Source organism: Gigantopelta aegis, chromosome 8 (genome assembly GCF_016097555.1).
Source record: "Gigantopelta aegis isolate Gae_Host chromosome 8, Gae_host_genome, whole genome shotgun sequence".
In the NCBI taxonomy this organism is placed as follows: Eukaryota; Metazoa; Mollusca; class Gastropoda; order Neomphalida; family Peltospiridae; genus Gigantopelta; species Gigantopelta aegis.
Window position 1 is genome coordinate 32,262,241 of NC_054706.1, and position 18,922 is coordinate 32,281,162.

Consider the following 18,922-nt stretch of genomic DNA (forward strand, 5'->3'; position numbering starts at 1 on the left):
TATCCTGCCTGTGGAAAGCGCAAATAAATGATCCCTTGCTGCTAATCGGAAGAGTAGCCCATATAGTGGTGACAGCGGGTTTCCTCTCAAAATCTGTGTGGGTCTTAACCATATGTCTGACGCCATATAACCGTAAATAAAATGTGTTGAGTGCATCGTTAAATAAAATATTTCTTTCCATTGGTGAGAATATTATTTGCTATTAAAGATACAAGAAATCGTTTTTAGATTTATACCTATTGTGTTGATACTAGACGAATGTACAGTATTTATTTAAATGCAATATGCGTAGCTACTGTACTTATATGAATAAAAAATACTTATGGGTCACCGCAGCCTTGTGACCCGTAATGTTTTTCAAAAGAAGGGTACTGGACCTATATGGCCCCACACCTGGATCCGCGTTTGTACACACACACACACACACACACACACACACACACACACACACACATACTCAAATGAAATACTGAATAAGCTGCGGCCATCGAGTTGAAATTCTGACCATTTCTTACTCCAAAGCCTAATCAACTACGATAGGTAACGCACCCACAAAGTAAAAACAAAAACAAAACACTACAAACAAACAACACACAAAGACAAGTTAAAAAATATTTTGATATCCACGAAAATGTTCATGTTTAACATTGAACTTCTTTATATATATATACTCTTCAAAAAAAGAAACGCAAAAGGGTACAAATGGGTTATAACTAGTTTTATTTTATGTTTCCTAAGCGTTCACTTTAAGAATATAAGGTCATTTCATTCAGTTATTTCAGACCAGTTTTGACATTCCTATGCGCACTACTGTACAATAATGTTCCAAAATGTGAATATTCGCAAAAACGCAGCCACGTGCAAACCATGTCACCACTGCACGTGCGTTGTCTGCACGTGCAACATGAACACCGACAGTATAAAAGTGCCTGTGTTCGCTTTTACGGCTCTCTGTCTCTGCGTGCCGCGTGTTGACAATGTGTGTTCATATTACGTATCATTGAACCGCAGAGAAAACTAGATCGCCATCGGCCGACTAAAATGCAGTTGTAAAATGTTGAACGGCCCTTTTCATAAAAATTCGACAATATGTGTCCCCAAGCAACGAAATTAAAAACAAAGGGACCGAGAGAGAAACAAAAAGGAATGAGACCTCTCTAGATCCGGTCGACCTGGTAACTGCCACCGGGCAGGACCGGTACGATCCCACTACGCCACCTTCGGGAACGATTGACTACTGCGTTTCCACAGCCGCAGCAATACCAGGTTTCCGCAGGATAGTCCGACCTGACCGTACGGAACCGCCTACGTGAGGTAGGAATTCGTGCTAGACTCCAGTGCGAGGTGTCATCTTAACACCACAACACCGTCGACTCCGACTGCAGTGGTGCCAGATTCATCGACAATGGCCTCAAGTGCGATGGATTACAGGAGTGGTTCAGTGACGAGTCCCGGCGATAACAATCTGGCATTTTAGATTATTTAACTTGTCACGACTCAAATATACGTGGCAATGCAAGGATTATCTCCCTTGATTATGTTTTATAAAGTGGTTATTTTTAATAACGGTACTTTGATCATTAAGGAAACCTATGGTTTTCGCTAATTTAAATAATGGTAACAATACATGAAAACTAAATATGTACTATTTATTTATATGAGTGTATAAACATTCCTAAAGTTATTACACGTATGCATTTCGGAGAATTCCGTAAACGAGAAAATCCGAGCATTCACATTCCGTCGGTACAGAACAACAACATTAAATTTAGAATGTTGGCCATCGATATCACCGGATTTGAACCCAATTGAGCATCTATGGGACGAGTTTACCGACGTTTTCCGACAGCGACAACCACAGCCCCAGACCCTGCCCGAGCTGGCAGCACTTTGCAGACCGAGTGGGCCACCATCCCCCGGGACGTCATCGGTACTCTGGTTGCTTCAATGGGCAGGCGGTGCCAGGCAGTTGTCAACACACGCGGGGCCGCACCCGGTATTGACTCCAGATGACCTTGACCCTGGTGGTGTGTCCTATCACTTAAAACAATGGACCCCTGAATTCTGAACAGACTGCCCACATTTGGTAATTATCGGACTCACCGTGCTTGAATAATTGGATCAAAACTCCAAAATTTACGACAATGTGTTTTGTTTTCTTCTTTTGTGATTATATATATATATTCATATATACTTTATATATATATATATATATATATGTTATATATATATATATATATCTATTTATTTTTTGAAGCGATCACACTTAAGAAATACCAACAATTCATTCAGTTATTTCAGACCAGGTTTGACATGCCTATGCCCACTAGGGTTCAGGCATGTTCAGTTATTGTCTTTGTCCCTCTATGTATCTGTCTGTCATCCCCCAACCCTGCCCGTCTGTCCTGTTCTGCTGCCTGTGTGCCGGTTTACGGCTCTGTGTCTCAGCGTGCGCGCGTGCGTGTACATGTGTGTTCATATTTGTGTATTATTATTGTACTGATCGTACTAGATCGCAAGGTTTGTAAAATGTCAGTCGTTTCAATGTTGAGACTGATTTAGTTTTCATAAAAATGTACGACAATATGCTTTATGGTGAAAGAAGCAAAACGAAATGTAAAAACAAGGAGATTAAGTGAGAGTAAAAAAAAAAGCTTTGTGTCCCCCTTTATCGTTTGGAACTTTACTAACTACCGCCTACTCACAGGTGCGAAAAGGGGAAACTGCACGACACGGGAACTTCTGCCTGCTGCGTTTCCGCCCTGGGCCGATTCGCACCCTCGTGGGCAGTCAACCTGGTAGCGCCCGCCTCCGCGGATACGACCATAGGTGATGCCGGGCTTAGTGCGGACACCCGATCGACATAGAGCACCAGCATTGAGCAGAAACCCCGCCCTCAAGACATCCATCATTCCATGCCTCCAAGTAGCTGGATTACAGGAGCACGCCACAACTCCCGGCGATAACAATCTGACATTTTAGATTATTTCACTTCAGCACGACTCTAAATATACGTGGGTGTGTGTGTGGAGGTGCACTCCTTGTTATGTTTGATAAATTGTGTGGCGGTTTTAATAAAAAAGGTTATGGGGAAAAAGAGATGTTAAAAAGTGGAAGGAATCTCACATTTAAATATTAATAACATTTATGACCCTACGTAATAAATAATGTACTATTTAGTTTTTTTATGTCACTGTATTTTTTTTACTACGCTTCGCTTACACGTTTTGCATTTCGGAGAATTCCGTAAACGACAAAATCCGAGCATTCACATACCGTCGGTACAATAAGATTGTTGTTAATTTTAGAATTTCATAGCAAACCACCACGCAGTGGAAAATTAGGGATTTTTGTCTTCAAATAGTCAAAGTTTCTCACACTTGATTAAAAAAAAGTAAAGGCATTATTTATTATGACTGGCTTCGGTGGATATACGTGGTTAAGAATCGGAAAGAATGCTGGTAGATAACACTGTTCGTAGCCAGGTACCGGCTCCCACCCAGAGTGACTTTTAACTGTCTCTGAAAGATTTGGTGTCTCATAACTTTTTTTTACAGCTGTGTGGTGTGTGTTTTGTGTGTCCCTCATATGTGTGTGTGTGTGGTGTTAAAGGGGAAAGGTGCACTGTGCGTAGTCAGGATTTCATGTGTGGGGGCAGTCACCTACAATGAGGGGTGTGTGTGTGTGGGTGTCTCACTGTGTGTGAGTGATGTATATGTGTGCGATGTGTGTGTGTGTGTGATGGGAAAAAGTGATGTTAAAAGGCTGAAGGAATCCCACACCTAAATGTGTGTATCGATTTATAACCCTGTAACATGTAATGTCCCAAGTGTTTAGGTTTTTTGTGTGTGCTTCGTGTGTATTTATTATTTTATTTTGTACAAAAGTGTTTACACCAAGCACATTTTTTTAATTAATAGTTCATAGCTAAAAGTTCATAGATGGATTTATTTTGCTTATTAATGTCTCTCTCAAGTCGGTTTATAATATGGCTATTAAACAATGTATAATGTAGAGCATTCTTTATTCTTGTATACGTATATCCGTCTTGGGAGATTTATGGTAATTTTGAAGATAAACTCCGAGACGGATAACGTCGCAAAGTAAAGATTTAATTATGCTTTATTACATTATAATTAATTAATGTTCACCATATTATCGAGAGACTTGCTTATAGATTAATAATGCAAAATAAATCCATCTATGAACTTTTAGCTATGAACTATTAATTAAAAAAATGTGCTTGGTGTAAACACTTTTGTAAAAAATAAAATAATAAATAAAAATCGAAGCTTACTTAAAAAACCTAAACTCTTGGGACATTACATGTTACGTAGGGTTATAAATCGATATTAATATTTACACACACACATTCACACACTTTTAACACACATCTCTTTTTCCCCATCACCTTTTTTATTTGGCTATCGCATCATAACATCACTCACAGACAGTGAGAGCACCCCACACCACACACCCCTCGATTGTAGGTGACTGCCCCCAATATAAAATCCTGACTACGCCAATGCGCCTTTCCCCTTTAACACCTGGTATCTTCAGGACATATGAGGGACAATCAAAAAGTTCCAAAACTGTAAAAAAAAGTTATGAGAGACCAAATCTTTCTGAGTCGTTAAAAGTCGCTCTGGGTGGGAGCCGGTACCGGGCTGCGAACCCAGTATCTACCAGCCTTATGTCCGATGGCTTAACCACGACACCACCGAAGCCAGATCATAATAAATAAATAAGTTCTCTTTTTTTTAATCAAGTGTGAGAAACTGTAATATTTGAAGACAAAAATCCCTAATTTTCCACTGCGTGGTGGTTTGCTCGAAATTCTAAATTAACAACAACGTTTATTGTACCGACGGAATGTGAATGCTCGGATTTTGTCGTTTACGGAATTCTCCGAAATGCATACGTGTAAGCAACTTTAGGAATTTTTATACAGTGACACTGACATAAATAAATAGTACATATTTAGTTTTCATGTATTGTTATTATTATTTAAATTAGCGAAAACCATAGGTTTCCATAATTATCAAAGTTACGTTATTAAAACTAACAAATTTATAAAACATAATCAAGGGAGATAATCCTTGCACTGCCACGTATATTTGAGTCGTGCTGAAGTGAAATAATCTAAAATGTCAAATTGTTATCGCCGGGAGTTGTGACGTGCTCCTGTAATCCAGCTACTTGGAGGCATGGAATGATGGATGTCTTGAGGGCGGGGTTTCTGCTCTCTGGTGCTCTATGTCGATCGGGTGTCCGCACTAAGCCCGGCATCAATATGGTCGTATCCGCGGAGGCGGGCGCTACCAGGTTGACTAAGGAGGGACGAATCGGCCCAGGGCGGAAACGCAGCAGGCAGAAGTTCCCGTGTCGTGCAGTAGTGGGTTCGCACCTGTGAGTAGGTGGCAGTTAGTAACCCGTCCGATAAAGGGGGACACATTCCTTTTTTTTTTTTCTCTCTCTGTTTTCAAATAAAGTATTTCTTTCTTTCCATGCAACGCATGCAGTAGGATATTTCATCTATTAATAAAAACCCATATTAGGAATCCACTTAAAATATATTTCTTTATTTTTTATTTATTTATTATTATTTAAAAAACCCAACTTTGTTCTCCGCATGAAATGAAAACTACATGCATGTATAATTTTTAAACAAAATAATTTATTAATATTTTACAGTTTGTTACATACTGTCATTGTCTATGGTTTTATTAGCAACTTTACATTTTGTCCGACGCCATATAACCGTAAATAAAATGTGTCGAGTGCGTCGTTAAATAAAACATTTCTTTCTTTTCCTCTCTACATTTACTCTGCAATCTAGTACAATCACTACTACATGTATAACAATACGCAAATCCCACACAAACATATGCATGACAGTGGCGGATCCAGCTTCAAATATAGTAGGAAGGAAGGAAGGAAATGTTTTATTTAACGACGCACTCAACACATTTTAAGGACCACGCAGATATCGAGGGAGGAAACTCGCTGTCGCCACTTCATGGGCTACTCTTTTCGATTAGCAACAAGGGATCGTTTAAATTAAGGGAGGAAACCCGCTGTCGCCACTTCATGGGCTACTTTTTTGATTAGCAGCAAGGGGTCTTTTATATACACCATCCAATAGACAGGATAACACATACCACGGCCTTTGATATACCAGTCGTGGTGCACTGGCTGGAGCTAGAAATAGCCCAATGGTGATGGTAGCAATATTGCATTTTAAAAATGTTGTCACTAGCAGGGAGTGGGTGCAACGCTTAAAAAAATGGCACATACAATATTCATAAGCACACTAATATTATATTATGCATATGGTTAATTCGTCCACAGAAATATCAAGCTGAAAATTGTAAACATGTTCCCCACTAAAAAAGCAATAAATGCATTATATTCATTTGTTAAACACCTAATGTTTCGGCGCACTTCAAATTTTGGAGGGGTTGCCGCACCTCAAACATCCTCCTCTTGAATCCACGCATGCAGTCCTTCGAGAGCAATTCTTATGGTTAAACTGATGCTATAAACTGAACTGAACTGAATTAACCTTGCGAATATGTCTGGCAGTGTCTGTATTAATAGGCATTGACATAGCCTTGGGGGTGAGGGGGGGGGGGGGGGGGGTGGAACATGGCAGTAGCCTGGGGGATGGAGGCCATGTTTTATAGACAGACGGAGAGACAGACAGCCAATTTATTAACGTCTTTATATATACATGTCGCCCCATAACACGACTCATTGACAGTTTGGAAGCATGCCCACACTGTGGGTGCCCCTCCCCCATAAAATCGTGTCTACAAAACTGGCTATGGCATACACCCTCACCCGAATTAAAGAAACAGTCAATCAAACGCTCACCTCTGTTGATATATTCACTAACATTTTCAGAACAGCACAGAAGTTAGCAGTCGTCATTAGGTAGTATTAGATCCACGCACAGTCATTTTATATGTATACACATTTAAAATAAATATGATTATAAATGTCAATCAGCGATTCTGTTCGCATATTTCTGAAGTTAAACTGTATTCAGGTGAATGTACGTTGTATCGCTTTGACATCAATAAACATATTAAAAAAACGCCAAGGCATTGTTGACGTCATGTCAAGGAATGTTGACGTTTTTGTGGTAACGGTTTCGGGAATTTTCGTAACGTAACGGTAAATGTCAAAATACCATTGAAATGAATCGTTAAAGGGACATTCCTGAGTGTGCTGCAATTGTTAAGATGTTATCGACTAACAGAGACTTTTTGACGACTGTAATTACATATCAAATATATTTTTCTGCATAAAATATTAGTGGCTGTATATTAAACGTGTTTCTGAGCGTTCTAATATTTGTACTAGGTTAAATTTAATTTTATTTCCTAAAAAGGATTTTTTCGTACGTACAAAAATATTTGAAGACAAAATGCAGTTTGGGCTTCTTACTAATATTAAGACGACCAGAAATACATTGAATATACAGACACTGATAATCTAAACAAGAAAATATATTTAATATGCAAGTTTAATCGTAGAAATATTTTATTAGTCGAAAACATCTTACAATGCAGCAAACTCAGGAATGTCCCTTTAACGGGTGGGATATGGTGTACATGTAACCAGTTAAACAGAGTTCTTTTCAAGACAACCCAAAGTTTATATATTATCAGATAAAAACTTTCACGTAACAAAACATGGTTGGACCCAATGACTGTTGAATTTGTATTATGTTAATACAAAATTATTTTACTTGTGATTGTGACTAACGAATTATTTGATGGGGTCATACAGTTGTTCATGATAATTAATTGACCACACCCAACCACTGTTACTATTCTTTGCTGTCATCCATACATAATATTATCGATTCCATTCTATTCCATACCGAATGTAAGCTAAACATCATACTCTCTTTATACGTGGTCTCCGAACCTCCTGCCTCCATCGGGCGTACGCATTTCATGGACGGCTCCTTAATATCTCAATGCTGTATCCATTACTTTAAGGTAAAAGAAAGGGCGGAACGTAGACTTAATGCGCGGTCGGTTTGGGATCGATGACCGTCGGTCGGCCCATTGGGCTATTTCAGTCAGTGGGCCCATTGGGCTATTACTCGTTCCAGCCAGTGCACCATGACTGGTATATCAAATGCCGTGGTATGTGCTATCCTGTCTGTGGGATGGTGCATATAAAAGATCCCTTGCTACTAATGGAAAAAATCAATGTAGCGGGTTTGATCTCTATCAAAATGACCAAATGTTTTACATCCAATAGCCGATAATTAATAAATCAATGTGCTCTAGTGGTGTCGTTAAACAAAACAAACAAACTTTAAGGTAAAAGATCGCTCGTCCGAGGTGCGATGAATCGCAGGATCCACCATTCCAACCACTGCTCGACTGTTTTTGTCTCCATTGGTGAGACCGGCCTCGGTGGCGTCGTGGTAGGCCATCGGTCCACAGGCTGGTAGGTACTGGGTTCGAATCCCAGTCGAGGAATGGGATTTTTAATCCAGATACCGACTCCAAAACCTGAGTGAGTGCTCCGCAAGGCTCAATGGGTAGGTGTAAACCACTTGCACCGACCAGTGATCCATAACTGGTTGAACAAATTCCATGGTTTGTGCTATCCTGCCTGTGGAAAGCGCAAATAAATGATCCCTTGCTGCTAATCGGAAGAGTAGCCCATATAGTGGTGACAGCGGATTTCCTCTCAAAATCTGTGTGGGTCTTAACCATATGTCTGACGCCATATAACCGTAAATAAAATGTGTTGAGTGCATCGTTAAATAAAATATTTCTTTCCATTGGTGAGAATATTATTTGCTATTAAAGATACAAGAAATCGTTTTTAGATTTATACCTATTGTGTTGATACTAGACGAATGTACAGTATTTATTTAAATGCAATATGCGTAGCTACTGTACTTATATGAATAAAAAATACTTATGGGTCACCGCAGCCTTGTGACCCGTAATGTTTTTCAAAAGAAGGGTACTGGACCTATATGGCCCCACACCTGGATCCGCGTTTGTACACACACACACACACACACACACACACACACACACACATACTCAAATGAAATACTGAATAAGCTGCGGCCATCGAGTTGAAATTCTGACCATTTCTTACTCCAAAGCCTAATCAACTACGATAGGTAACGCACCCACAAAGTAAAAACAAAAACAAAACACTACAAACAAACAACACACAAAGACAAGTTAAAAAATATTTTGATATCCACGAAAATGTTCATGTTTAACATTGAACTTCTTTATATATATATATATATATATATATATATATATATATATATATATATATATATATATATATATATATTTATTTATTTTTTGAAGCGATCACTTTAAGAAATACCAACAATTCATTCAGTTATTTCAGACCAGTTTTGACATGCCTATGCCCACTAGGGTTCAGGCATGTTCAGTTATTGTCTTTGTCCCTCTATGTATCTGTCTGTCATCCCCCCACCCTGCTCGTCTGTCCTGTTCTGCTGCCTGTGTGCCGGTTTACGGCTCTGTGTCTCAGCGTGCGCGCGTGCGTGCACATGTGTGTTCATATTAGTGTATTATTATTGTACTGATCGTACTAGATCGCAAGTTTTGTAAAATGTCAGTTGTAAAATGTTGAGACTGATTTAGTTTTCATAAAAATGTACGACAATATGCTTTGTGGTGAAAGAAGCAAAACGAAATTAAAAACAAAGAGAAAGAGAGAGAAAAAAAAAGGAATGAGTCCCTCTCTATTGGACGGGCTGCTAACTGCCACCTACTCACAGGTGCGAACCCACTACTGCACGACACGGGAACTTCTGCCTGCTGCGTTTCCGCCCTGGGCCGATTCGTCCCTCCTTAGTCAACCTGGTAGCGCCCGCCTCCGCGGATACGACCATATTGATGCCGGGCTTAGTGCGGACACCCGATCGACATAGAGCACCAGAGAGCAGAAACCCCGCCCTCAAGAAGTCCACCATTCCCTGCCTCCAAGTAGCTGGATTACAGGAGCACGCCACAACTCCCGGCGATAACAATCTGGCATTTTAGATTATTTAACTTCAGCACGACTCAAATATACGTGGCAATGCAAGGATTATCTCCCTTGATTATGTTTTATAAATTTGTTATTTTTAATAACGTAACTTTGATCATTAAGGAAACCTATGGTTTTCGCTAATTTAAATAATAATAACAATACATGAAAACTAAATATGTACTATTTATTTATATGAGTGTATAAACATTCCTAAAGTTGCTTACACGTATGCATTTCGGAGAATTCCGTAAACGAGAAAATCCGAGCATTCACATTCCGTCGGTACATGTTGTTGTTAATTTAGAATGTCGAGGAATCCGGTACGCAGTCACAAATGGAAAATTAGGGTTTTTTGTCTTGCAATATTAGTTTCTCACACTTGATAAAAAAAGAGTTATTTATTTATTATGACCGGCCTCGATGGTGTCGGCCATCGGACATAAGGATGGTAGGTGCTGGGTTCGCAGCCCGGTACCGGCATACCACAAAGAGCGAGTTTTAACGACTCAGTGGGCAGGTGTAAAACCACTACACCCCCTTCTTTCTCACTAACCACAAACAACTAACCCACTATTCTGGACAGCCAGCCCAGATTGCTGAGGTGTGTGTGCCCAGGACAGCGTGCTTGAACCTTAATTGGATATAAGCACGACAATAATATTATTGTTTTGTTATCATATATTGTGATTCTAATATAAGTTAAAATTCAAACCCACTTTAGAAATAAACAATTTGTCTGACGACTTGGATGAATTTTTGTGTCTCAATGTATCCTATTTGAAGCGCATACCTTACATATAACCCAACCTACCAAAGTATATGTCTGACTACATTGTCAAGATTATGTAGTGTAGTGTAGGTCTGTTTAAAAACAACAACCACAACAACAACCACAACAACAGAAGGGTGGTTGATGGGCCAGCTACAATAGTCGTACTTTATTGTTATCAGTAGCTTCAAGAATAAATGGGCAAGTGCATTGATTAAAGGGTGATTATATTGAAAAGTAATGTAGTAAGATTTGGGCTCTCATAACGTTTTCGGAGTTTGGAACTTTTTGATTGTCCCTCATATGTCCTAAAAATACTAGGTGTTAAAGGGGAAAGGCGCATTGGCGTAGTTAGGATTTTATATTGTGGGCAGTCACCTACAATCGAGGAGTGTGTGGTGTAGGGGTGCACTCGCTGTCTATGTGTGATGTTATGAGGCGATAAGGAAATAAGAAAGGTAATGAGGAAAGAGATGTTGAAAGGCGGGAAGGGCAATCGTTGTCTATGAGTGATGTATATGAGGCGATAGGTAAACAAAAAACGGTGATGGGGAAAAAGAGATGTTGAAAGGCGGGAAGGAATCTCACACCTAAATATTAATATCGATTTATATCGCTACGTAATATGTAATGTCCTAAGAAATTTTTTAGGTGTTTTTATTACGCTTCGAATTTTATTTTTTATTTATTATTTTGTTTTTTTACAATAGTTTTTACACAAGCAATTCTTTTCTATTAATAGTTCATAGCTAAAACTTCAAACATGGATTTATTTTGCATTATTAATGTATAAACAAGTCAAACGATAATGTGGTGAACATTAATTAACTGTAATGTAAAGGCATAATTAAATCAATGCTTTGTGATTTGTTCGTAGTTATCGTCAAAATTGACTCTAGCCTATGCAATTTGATGTGTGTAATTGTCATGCATTTGTACCGACTGGACAGTAGCTCGAATGTCTTCTGGTCCTAGCCCGCGGTCACGGCCAAACTCGCGCTCTGCAAGTCTACAGCTAATAACTACAGTCGAGACTGGTTTAACGGCCACTTGTATATAACAGTCAACTGTCCATCACGGCCACCTGACCAATGCGACCAACGGCCACTATTTTTGGACCAAAATGAATGGTTGAACTTGCTATAACGGCCACAAAATTAGAATGACCACTATTTCTGGTCCAAAATGGACAGTTGAACTTGCCATAACGGTCACAAGATATATAGAGGATAATAAACGAGTTACCAGTTATTATTAAATTTATGTCCCGAGTGAAATAACTTTAATTTGTCACGAGCTTTAGCGAGTAACAAATGAAAATTGTTTCACGAGGTACATACATTTGATAATAACTGGTACTGAGTTTGTTATTCTATTTATTGCCTCAGCCTTTATTTTCGACACACATGCACGAAGACCAACCTGTATAGAAACTATGTAAACCACTTTACGCACTATTGCTATAACTTTGTAATTTAATCATGTTGACAGATAATTTTTTAAAACAAACGTTATCTTTATTCTTCTACAAAATCTATAAGTAAATGCATTAAAATGACAGAGAGCCGTAAACGCAAACTCTTTAAACTACATGACGTCATTTTGTGTTTGCCAAATCGTGATGGCGTCATATTTAGTACCGACTAGGTCATTGGTTTGTAAGCGTCAAATGGTCCAATGATATTGTTCGTTAGACCAATGCAGAATATTTCTCACTGAGAAAATATGGAAAATATTTTTCCTGTTATGAGTGACTGGTGGGGGTAATAAATACATGTATTGACCTGCGCTGTCACAATATAAAATTATTGTTTTACTTAAGTTGAAATATAACAGATACTGCTCCAGTACATCATTAATCGTAATTTACGTCTTATATCTCTATGATATGGTTGGTCATTTAATATATAAAGCGACTTGTTATTGGTTGAAGTAAGGCTTGAATTGAATATATATATATATATATATATATATATATATATTCGACTAGTGTGTGATTGCTGCTAGTCAGACAAGTGGTTTCGACAATCTGCCACCATGTTTGTTCAGCCATCACATAAGCAAACTGACTCTTTTGTTAATGTATAATGATTTCTAACCTGCAATTTTTTGCGTGTTGTGTATTAATTTAATAGGTAACAGAATGCAGTGGAAAGAAGTAATCGAATGAGTTTCAATAAAACATATTACATTGATGCTTTAAATAACATGTTTATGTTGTAAAAAAAAAAATCTTTCTCCGTCTTATTTTATATTTGTTTGACGACTGTTGATACTTTAAGCATTTTAGTTTAGTAGTGGGTTTTTTATAGTAAGTTATGTTATATGTTTTCCTTTTATCTGTATATAACAGCCACCTGTAATTAACGACCACTTTTGCCAGGTCCCTTGAGTGACCGTTATATACAGGTTCGACTGTATATCAAATGGCAAAACTAAGTTTAGTTGAAACACTCATACCTAAAGACGTTGGACTGCTTCGCACATTTGGCTGCTGCCGAGCTAATCTCGAGTTGTCTTTTTTTTCCCCCTTCTTTTTTAAAATTCTCCCTTACCGAGCATTTCGATGTTCAACAACAAAATACATAACTGAATGGAAAGCGTGCGTGCGTGCGTGCGTGCGTGCGTGATTAGGTAAATATCGGGAGTATATTTTAATTTTAATTTTGATATAATCTGACATTAAATTTTCGTTTTGGGTAACTGTACTTTCATCTTTCAGAATTTGGGTAATATGTCGGACTATTTCAATCCTGAAATTTAATACAAGAAGACTATAAAGACATAAAGCTATATTATAGTATTACAGAATAGAGTATGACATTACCGTTGAGTCATTTCATCATATATTCAAATTAAAGTAATCAATAACCCTTTTGAATTATGTGCGACTTGAACGGCATTATGCATCGAATAGTTACCCTCATCGAACCGTCTCCGTCGGTGGGCCCATTAACCTATTTCTCGTTATAACCAGTGCACCTCAAATGTTTGTCATCTAATTGCTGATGATTAATAAATCAATGTGCTCTAGTGGTGTTATTAAACAAAACATAATTTAATTAAGGATGTGCGGTATTATCGATATATCGATATCTTATTATTCAAAGTAATAAATAGTAGACCCTTCCTGAACCGATAAACCAGGTACTTTCCGTATTTAAAGTTCGCTGTCAATCGGAAACCCCGATCTCTTAGATTCGACTGGTTTTCTTAACTGTGTTCATGGATGTGGCCTCAGACCACAATTAATTTCGCTATATGTTTCTATATCGCCTTAGTGGCTATAACATTTTTATTAATATCAGCAGGCCCGTGAATTTTTGTATGTACCTTTGCCTGCCTGGGGGACACATACCCCTGAGAAGGACAACAACCCCTGTTGTTCAGCTCTTTCTCCAGCATACACCCATTTTACACAAAATGCATGGGCCGGAATTACCACAAACAAGTCTTCAATGTCAACAAGTTACACATGTTTACAAACTACATGCTCTCCCCTGTCACTTCAGTCAAATAGTTGTTACTTCATAGCTGTCTGCCATGAAATAATCACAGTCAAACAGCAGACTGCTTGCGCGGACAAATTTCCGGATTTTCGACAACCAAATGGGAAGATAACTGTAATCTGAGGCCATGTGAAAAACAGAACGGACTCGACATTACTAAATAACTTTTGATACACTAAGTGACACACGTATTTTATATTTTGAATAATAAACTTCAACGTGTATCATGTATTCTCTTTATGTTATTAGAAACCTTCTCTAAAACACGCTGCTGTAAATAATATATTTATTATTATGAAACATATCCAGAGGCGGATTTAGGTGGTGGTGGGGGGGGGGGGGGGGGGGGAGGGTCAGGGGCCCGCCCCCCTAAATTTTGCGACAGTTATAATTTTATTATGTATTAATTTTCATTTTTTTTATGATCCCCCTCCAAACCTAACCCAAAGTTCCATTGGCATTCCACCTCACGTCATATTAGAATTACTACCAAACAGCTATATAGGGTTGCAAACGAATCACTATGCATTTTTACATGAATTACAACTAATTTTGAGGGTAGAATGATGGAAATACATGGTAAAACGTTCTCAGGTTAGCACATTTCCCCCGAATATTTCTAGTCTTGTACACTTATGTCTAATTGTAACTGAAAATAAGGCCGGCGAGAGGTAGCCCAGTGGTAAAGCGCTCGCTTGATGCGCGGTCGGTTTGGGATCGATCCCCGTCGGTGGGCCCATTGGACTATTTCTCGCTCCAGCCAGTGCACCACGACTGGTACATCAAAGGCCGTGGTATGTGCTATCCTGTCTATGGGATGGTGCATATAAAAGATCCCTTGCTGCTCCCTCAATATCTCCCACATAAAATGTGAGTGCGTCGTTAAATAAAAACATTTCTTTCTTTCTTGAAAATACGGCATAAATGTTTAATTTAACACATTTTGTTTTCATTTTAAGGTGGGGGAGATAACTCTTTCAATTTTGATTTAAAAAAATCTTTTAAAGGTGTTCCATCAGTACAGCAAAAATCGCTATCATACTTATATATATATAACGTGTCTTTGGTCCTTTTCCCAGCAAGTCCTCCACTGTGATGTATCATGTACCACAGCGCAAGAATATTTGGCCATAGTATGCCGCACACAGTTTATTTCACGTCTGTCACTAGGTCAGAGGTGTGACGTTGTCACGTTACGTAGCTCAGTGATAAAGCGCTTCCTTGATTCACGGTCGGTCTAGAATCGATCCCTATCGGTTGGCCCATCATCGTTCACACCAGTGCACCACGGCTGATATGTACTATCCTTGTCTGTGGGATTTTGTATATTAAAGATCCCTTGCTACTAATGGAAAAAAATGTAGCGTGTTTACTCTCTAAGACTATATGCTAAAATTACCAAATGTTTTACATCCAATAGACGATAAATGTTTTTTCTTCACTGATTTGGTTTAGAGAACAAAAATTATGTTATGTTGTGTATTTGAATGTTTTGTATGCTCATCTGAACCTTTCGGTTTTGAATACCATATATCATATTTTAATTTATAAACCTATCGTGCTAAACGTTTGTCTTTTTGATTTCAGTATCCAGGGCTGCAATGCGACTAAAACCGAAGACGTTGATAACTGTGTGCTCTTTATGTTTAATAAGTCTTTTCTGGTTTGGGGTTTACACGTTTGGTAGTAAGCATATAGATGGAATTCACAGAAGATTAATACATTCTGATGTTGGGACACACGGCACAAAGAACGTGAAAAACACAGCAGACCTGACATCTAACCACAAGAAACCGATGCGCATCAGTGACAGGAAACGGAAACTACACAAATACAAAACTCAACCACAGAGCGACGCAGAAGCATATCATGACAACGAAGATGATGTGGACTTTGATGCAAAGGCATACCATGACAACGAAGATGATGTGGACTTTGAAAAGTCGAAAAAGAGTTCATCTCACGGAAGGAAATATTTGATTTATTTGTGCATGTACAACGAATCTTGTAGTGGTTGGGCTGACCGCCAGAGGGCGATTGTATCAGGGTTTTTATTGGCGCAAATCAAACACAGAAGATTTGGAATAATTCTGACCAGCCCTTGTGATTTGAGAATGTTTTTTGTTCCAAACGAATACAACTGGATTGTTAATGAAAATGAACTGGTCGGTTTGTCAACAGCGACACCACCCGACAGCTTCCTACGTAAAATAGACGTCGTGGATTTTGATAAAGCGTACCCTGAAGATTTGGTTTATTTCCGAAGTCACCGTGATCTGTTATTGGCAATTAAAGAAAACCCGATTCATGCAAAATCTATTCCTCAATGGGCAAAGTATAGAAAACCGATCGCCTTTAAAAATGGTTGGAATATACTGATGAAACGGACTCCGCAGTTTGATAAGACGTTTCAGAAGCTCATGTCCGGTGTCCCCAGCCATAGCCAGTTCGTCTGTGCTCACGTGCGACTGTCCAAGAACCCGACCATGCCTATGGAAACTAGAGTCATCAATACATATTCTAGCGTGAAATATCTCTGGGCTTTCTTGGACACAAGATATCCGAACGCCAGTCGAATTTTCGTGGCTACAGATTCCTTGGACGTGCGAAAGTGGGCCAGACGACATTTCAAGGACAAAGAAATGGACACGGGGAAGACTATTCTTCATATCGAGAAGCAGAAGCGAAAGAAAAATTCCTGCGATGGATTTGAAAGCGTTCTGCTGGATCAACAGGTGATGATTCACTGTGACGTGTTGGTGTGCTCGTACAGTAATATATGCAAACACGCTGTGTACATCAACGGCATGCGTGACAATGCGTTCCTGTTCAAACGTGAAAAGATACATTCAGTTCAGTTCACATGGCCAGAGATATATGAATAGAATCGATCCAAATCATAGGAAAGCAGTAAAAAAACAATAATATTATCCATTGAAAAGGGGTGGAACGTAGCCCAGTGGTAAAGCGCTCGCTCGATGCGCCGTCGGTCTGGGATCGATCCCCGCATGTGGACTCATTGGGCTATTACTCGTTACAGCCAGTGCACCACGACTGGTATATCAAAGGCTGTGGTATGTACTACCCTGTCTGTGGGATGGTGCATATAAAAGATCCCTTGCTGCTAATCGAAAAGAGTAGCCCGTGAAGTGGCGACATAGGGTTTCCTCTCTCAGTATCTGTGTGGTCCTACACCATATGTCCGACGCCATATAACCGTAAATAAAATGTGTTGAGTGCGTCGTTAAATAAAACAGTTCCTTCCTTTCTTCCTTCCATTAAAAAAATTCAGTAAAACCCGTCTTAAGCAGCCACCACACAGGTTGCTACTGAATACAAGTGATTTCTAGATAAGGTTTGACGGTATATATATATATATATATATATATTTGCTGTACAGCGCTTATACAAGATATACTGGGGGTGGGGAGTGGGTTGAAAACCAGTATACGATACAATACCTAATTCAAATGCTATTTTAAAATTGGTTTTGTTTAATGACACCACTAGAGCAATTAATTTATTAATCTTCGCCTATTGTATGTCAAACATTTGGTAATTTTGACATATATTCTTAGAGGGATTGTTTATATGCACCATTCCACAGACAGGATGGCACATACCACGGCCTTTGATAAATCAGTCGTGTAGCACTGGCTGGAACGAAAAATAGCCCAAATGGCCTACCGAAACCGACCGCGCATCAAGGGAATGCTTTACCACTGGCTACGCCCCACCCCAAAGTGCTATTTTAATCAAAGATGAGAGGTATTCATAAACAAGAAACAGAATGTAAATATTTTAATTGTCATGTGACATCCATTTTATTGGAAGATCATCAAATGTAAAGTAATTTATTTTTTATATTTGTGCAGTACTATACATACTGTGTGGGCTCATACTGGTTATATCGGTTTTATTCAAAATAAACTAACGATTTTAGAATTCATCATCATAATCATCATTATTATCATCATCATCATCATCATCCATCATCATCATTTGATCTTGAACTGCTTTTGGCACAAATAAGACCTTCAAAGTCTGACAGACCTCCTGTTAAAAATGTCGTATGGTTCTAAAGTATAACTTGATCAATGTGGCGCTTGGACTAAGTTAACTTTGTCATGATCATTTTCCTAAGCCACTACATTAACTGTTGATAAGATCGACATTCTCTTCCCAAGTAAAGGGAGCGAGATTTAGCTCAGTCGGTATTGTGCTCGCTTGAGATGCTTGCGTCGCGGGATCGAACCACGTCGGTGAATCCATTCAGCTGATTGCTTTTTTTCTTCTCGTTCCAACTAGTGCACCACAACTGGACAAAGCCCGTGTATGTGTTTTCCTGTCTGTGGGAAAGTGCATACAAAAGATCCCTTGCTGCATTAGGAAAAATGTAATGAAATTAGAATTACCAAATGTTTGACATCCAATAGCCGATGATTAATTAATCAGTTTGCTCCAGTGGTGTCAAAGGTCCCACTGAGTTATTTTTCGTCCAGTGCTGCAAAACTGATGTATTGGCAGAGATTGTAATGTGCTCTGTATGTCCGACACAGCTGTCAGGAAGTACATTCTAGAC

General features: G+C 38.9%; 1 protein-coding gene across 2 annotated transcripts in view; it reads left to right on the top strand.

Moving 5' to 3' along the window:
- LOC121378878 overlaps positions 1-17,376 on the top strand; it is a 41,120-nt gene extending 23,744 nt beyond the window's left edge. For both annotated transcript variants that reach the window (XM_041507233.1, XM_041507232.1), the window contains one exon: positions 15,928-17,376. In XM_041507233.1, coding sequence (XP_041363167.1) covers positions 15,942-17,225 — 1,284 coding nt within the window. In that variant the 5' untranslated portion in view covers positions 15,928-15,941 and the 3' untranslated portion in view covers positions 17,226-17,376. The remainder of the gene's footprint in view (positions 1-15,927) is intronic.
- Positions 17,377-18,922: the final 1,546 nt, after the last annotated feature.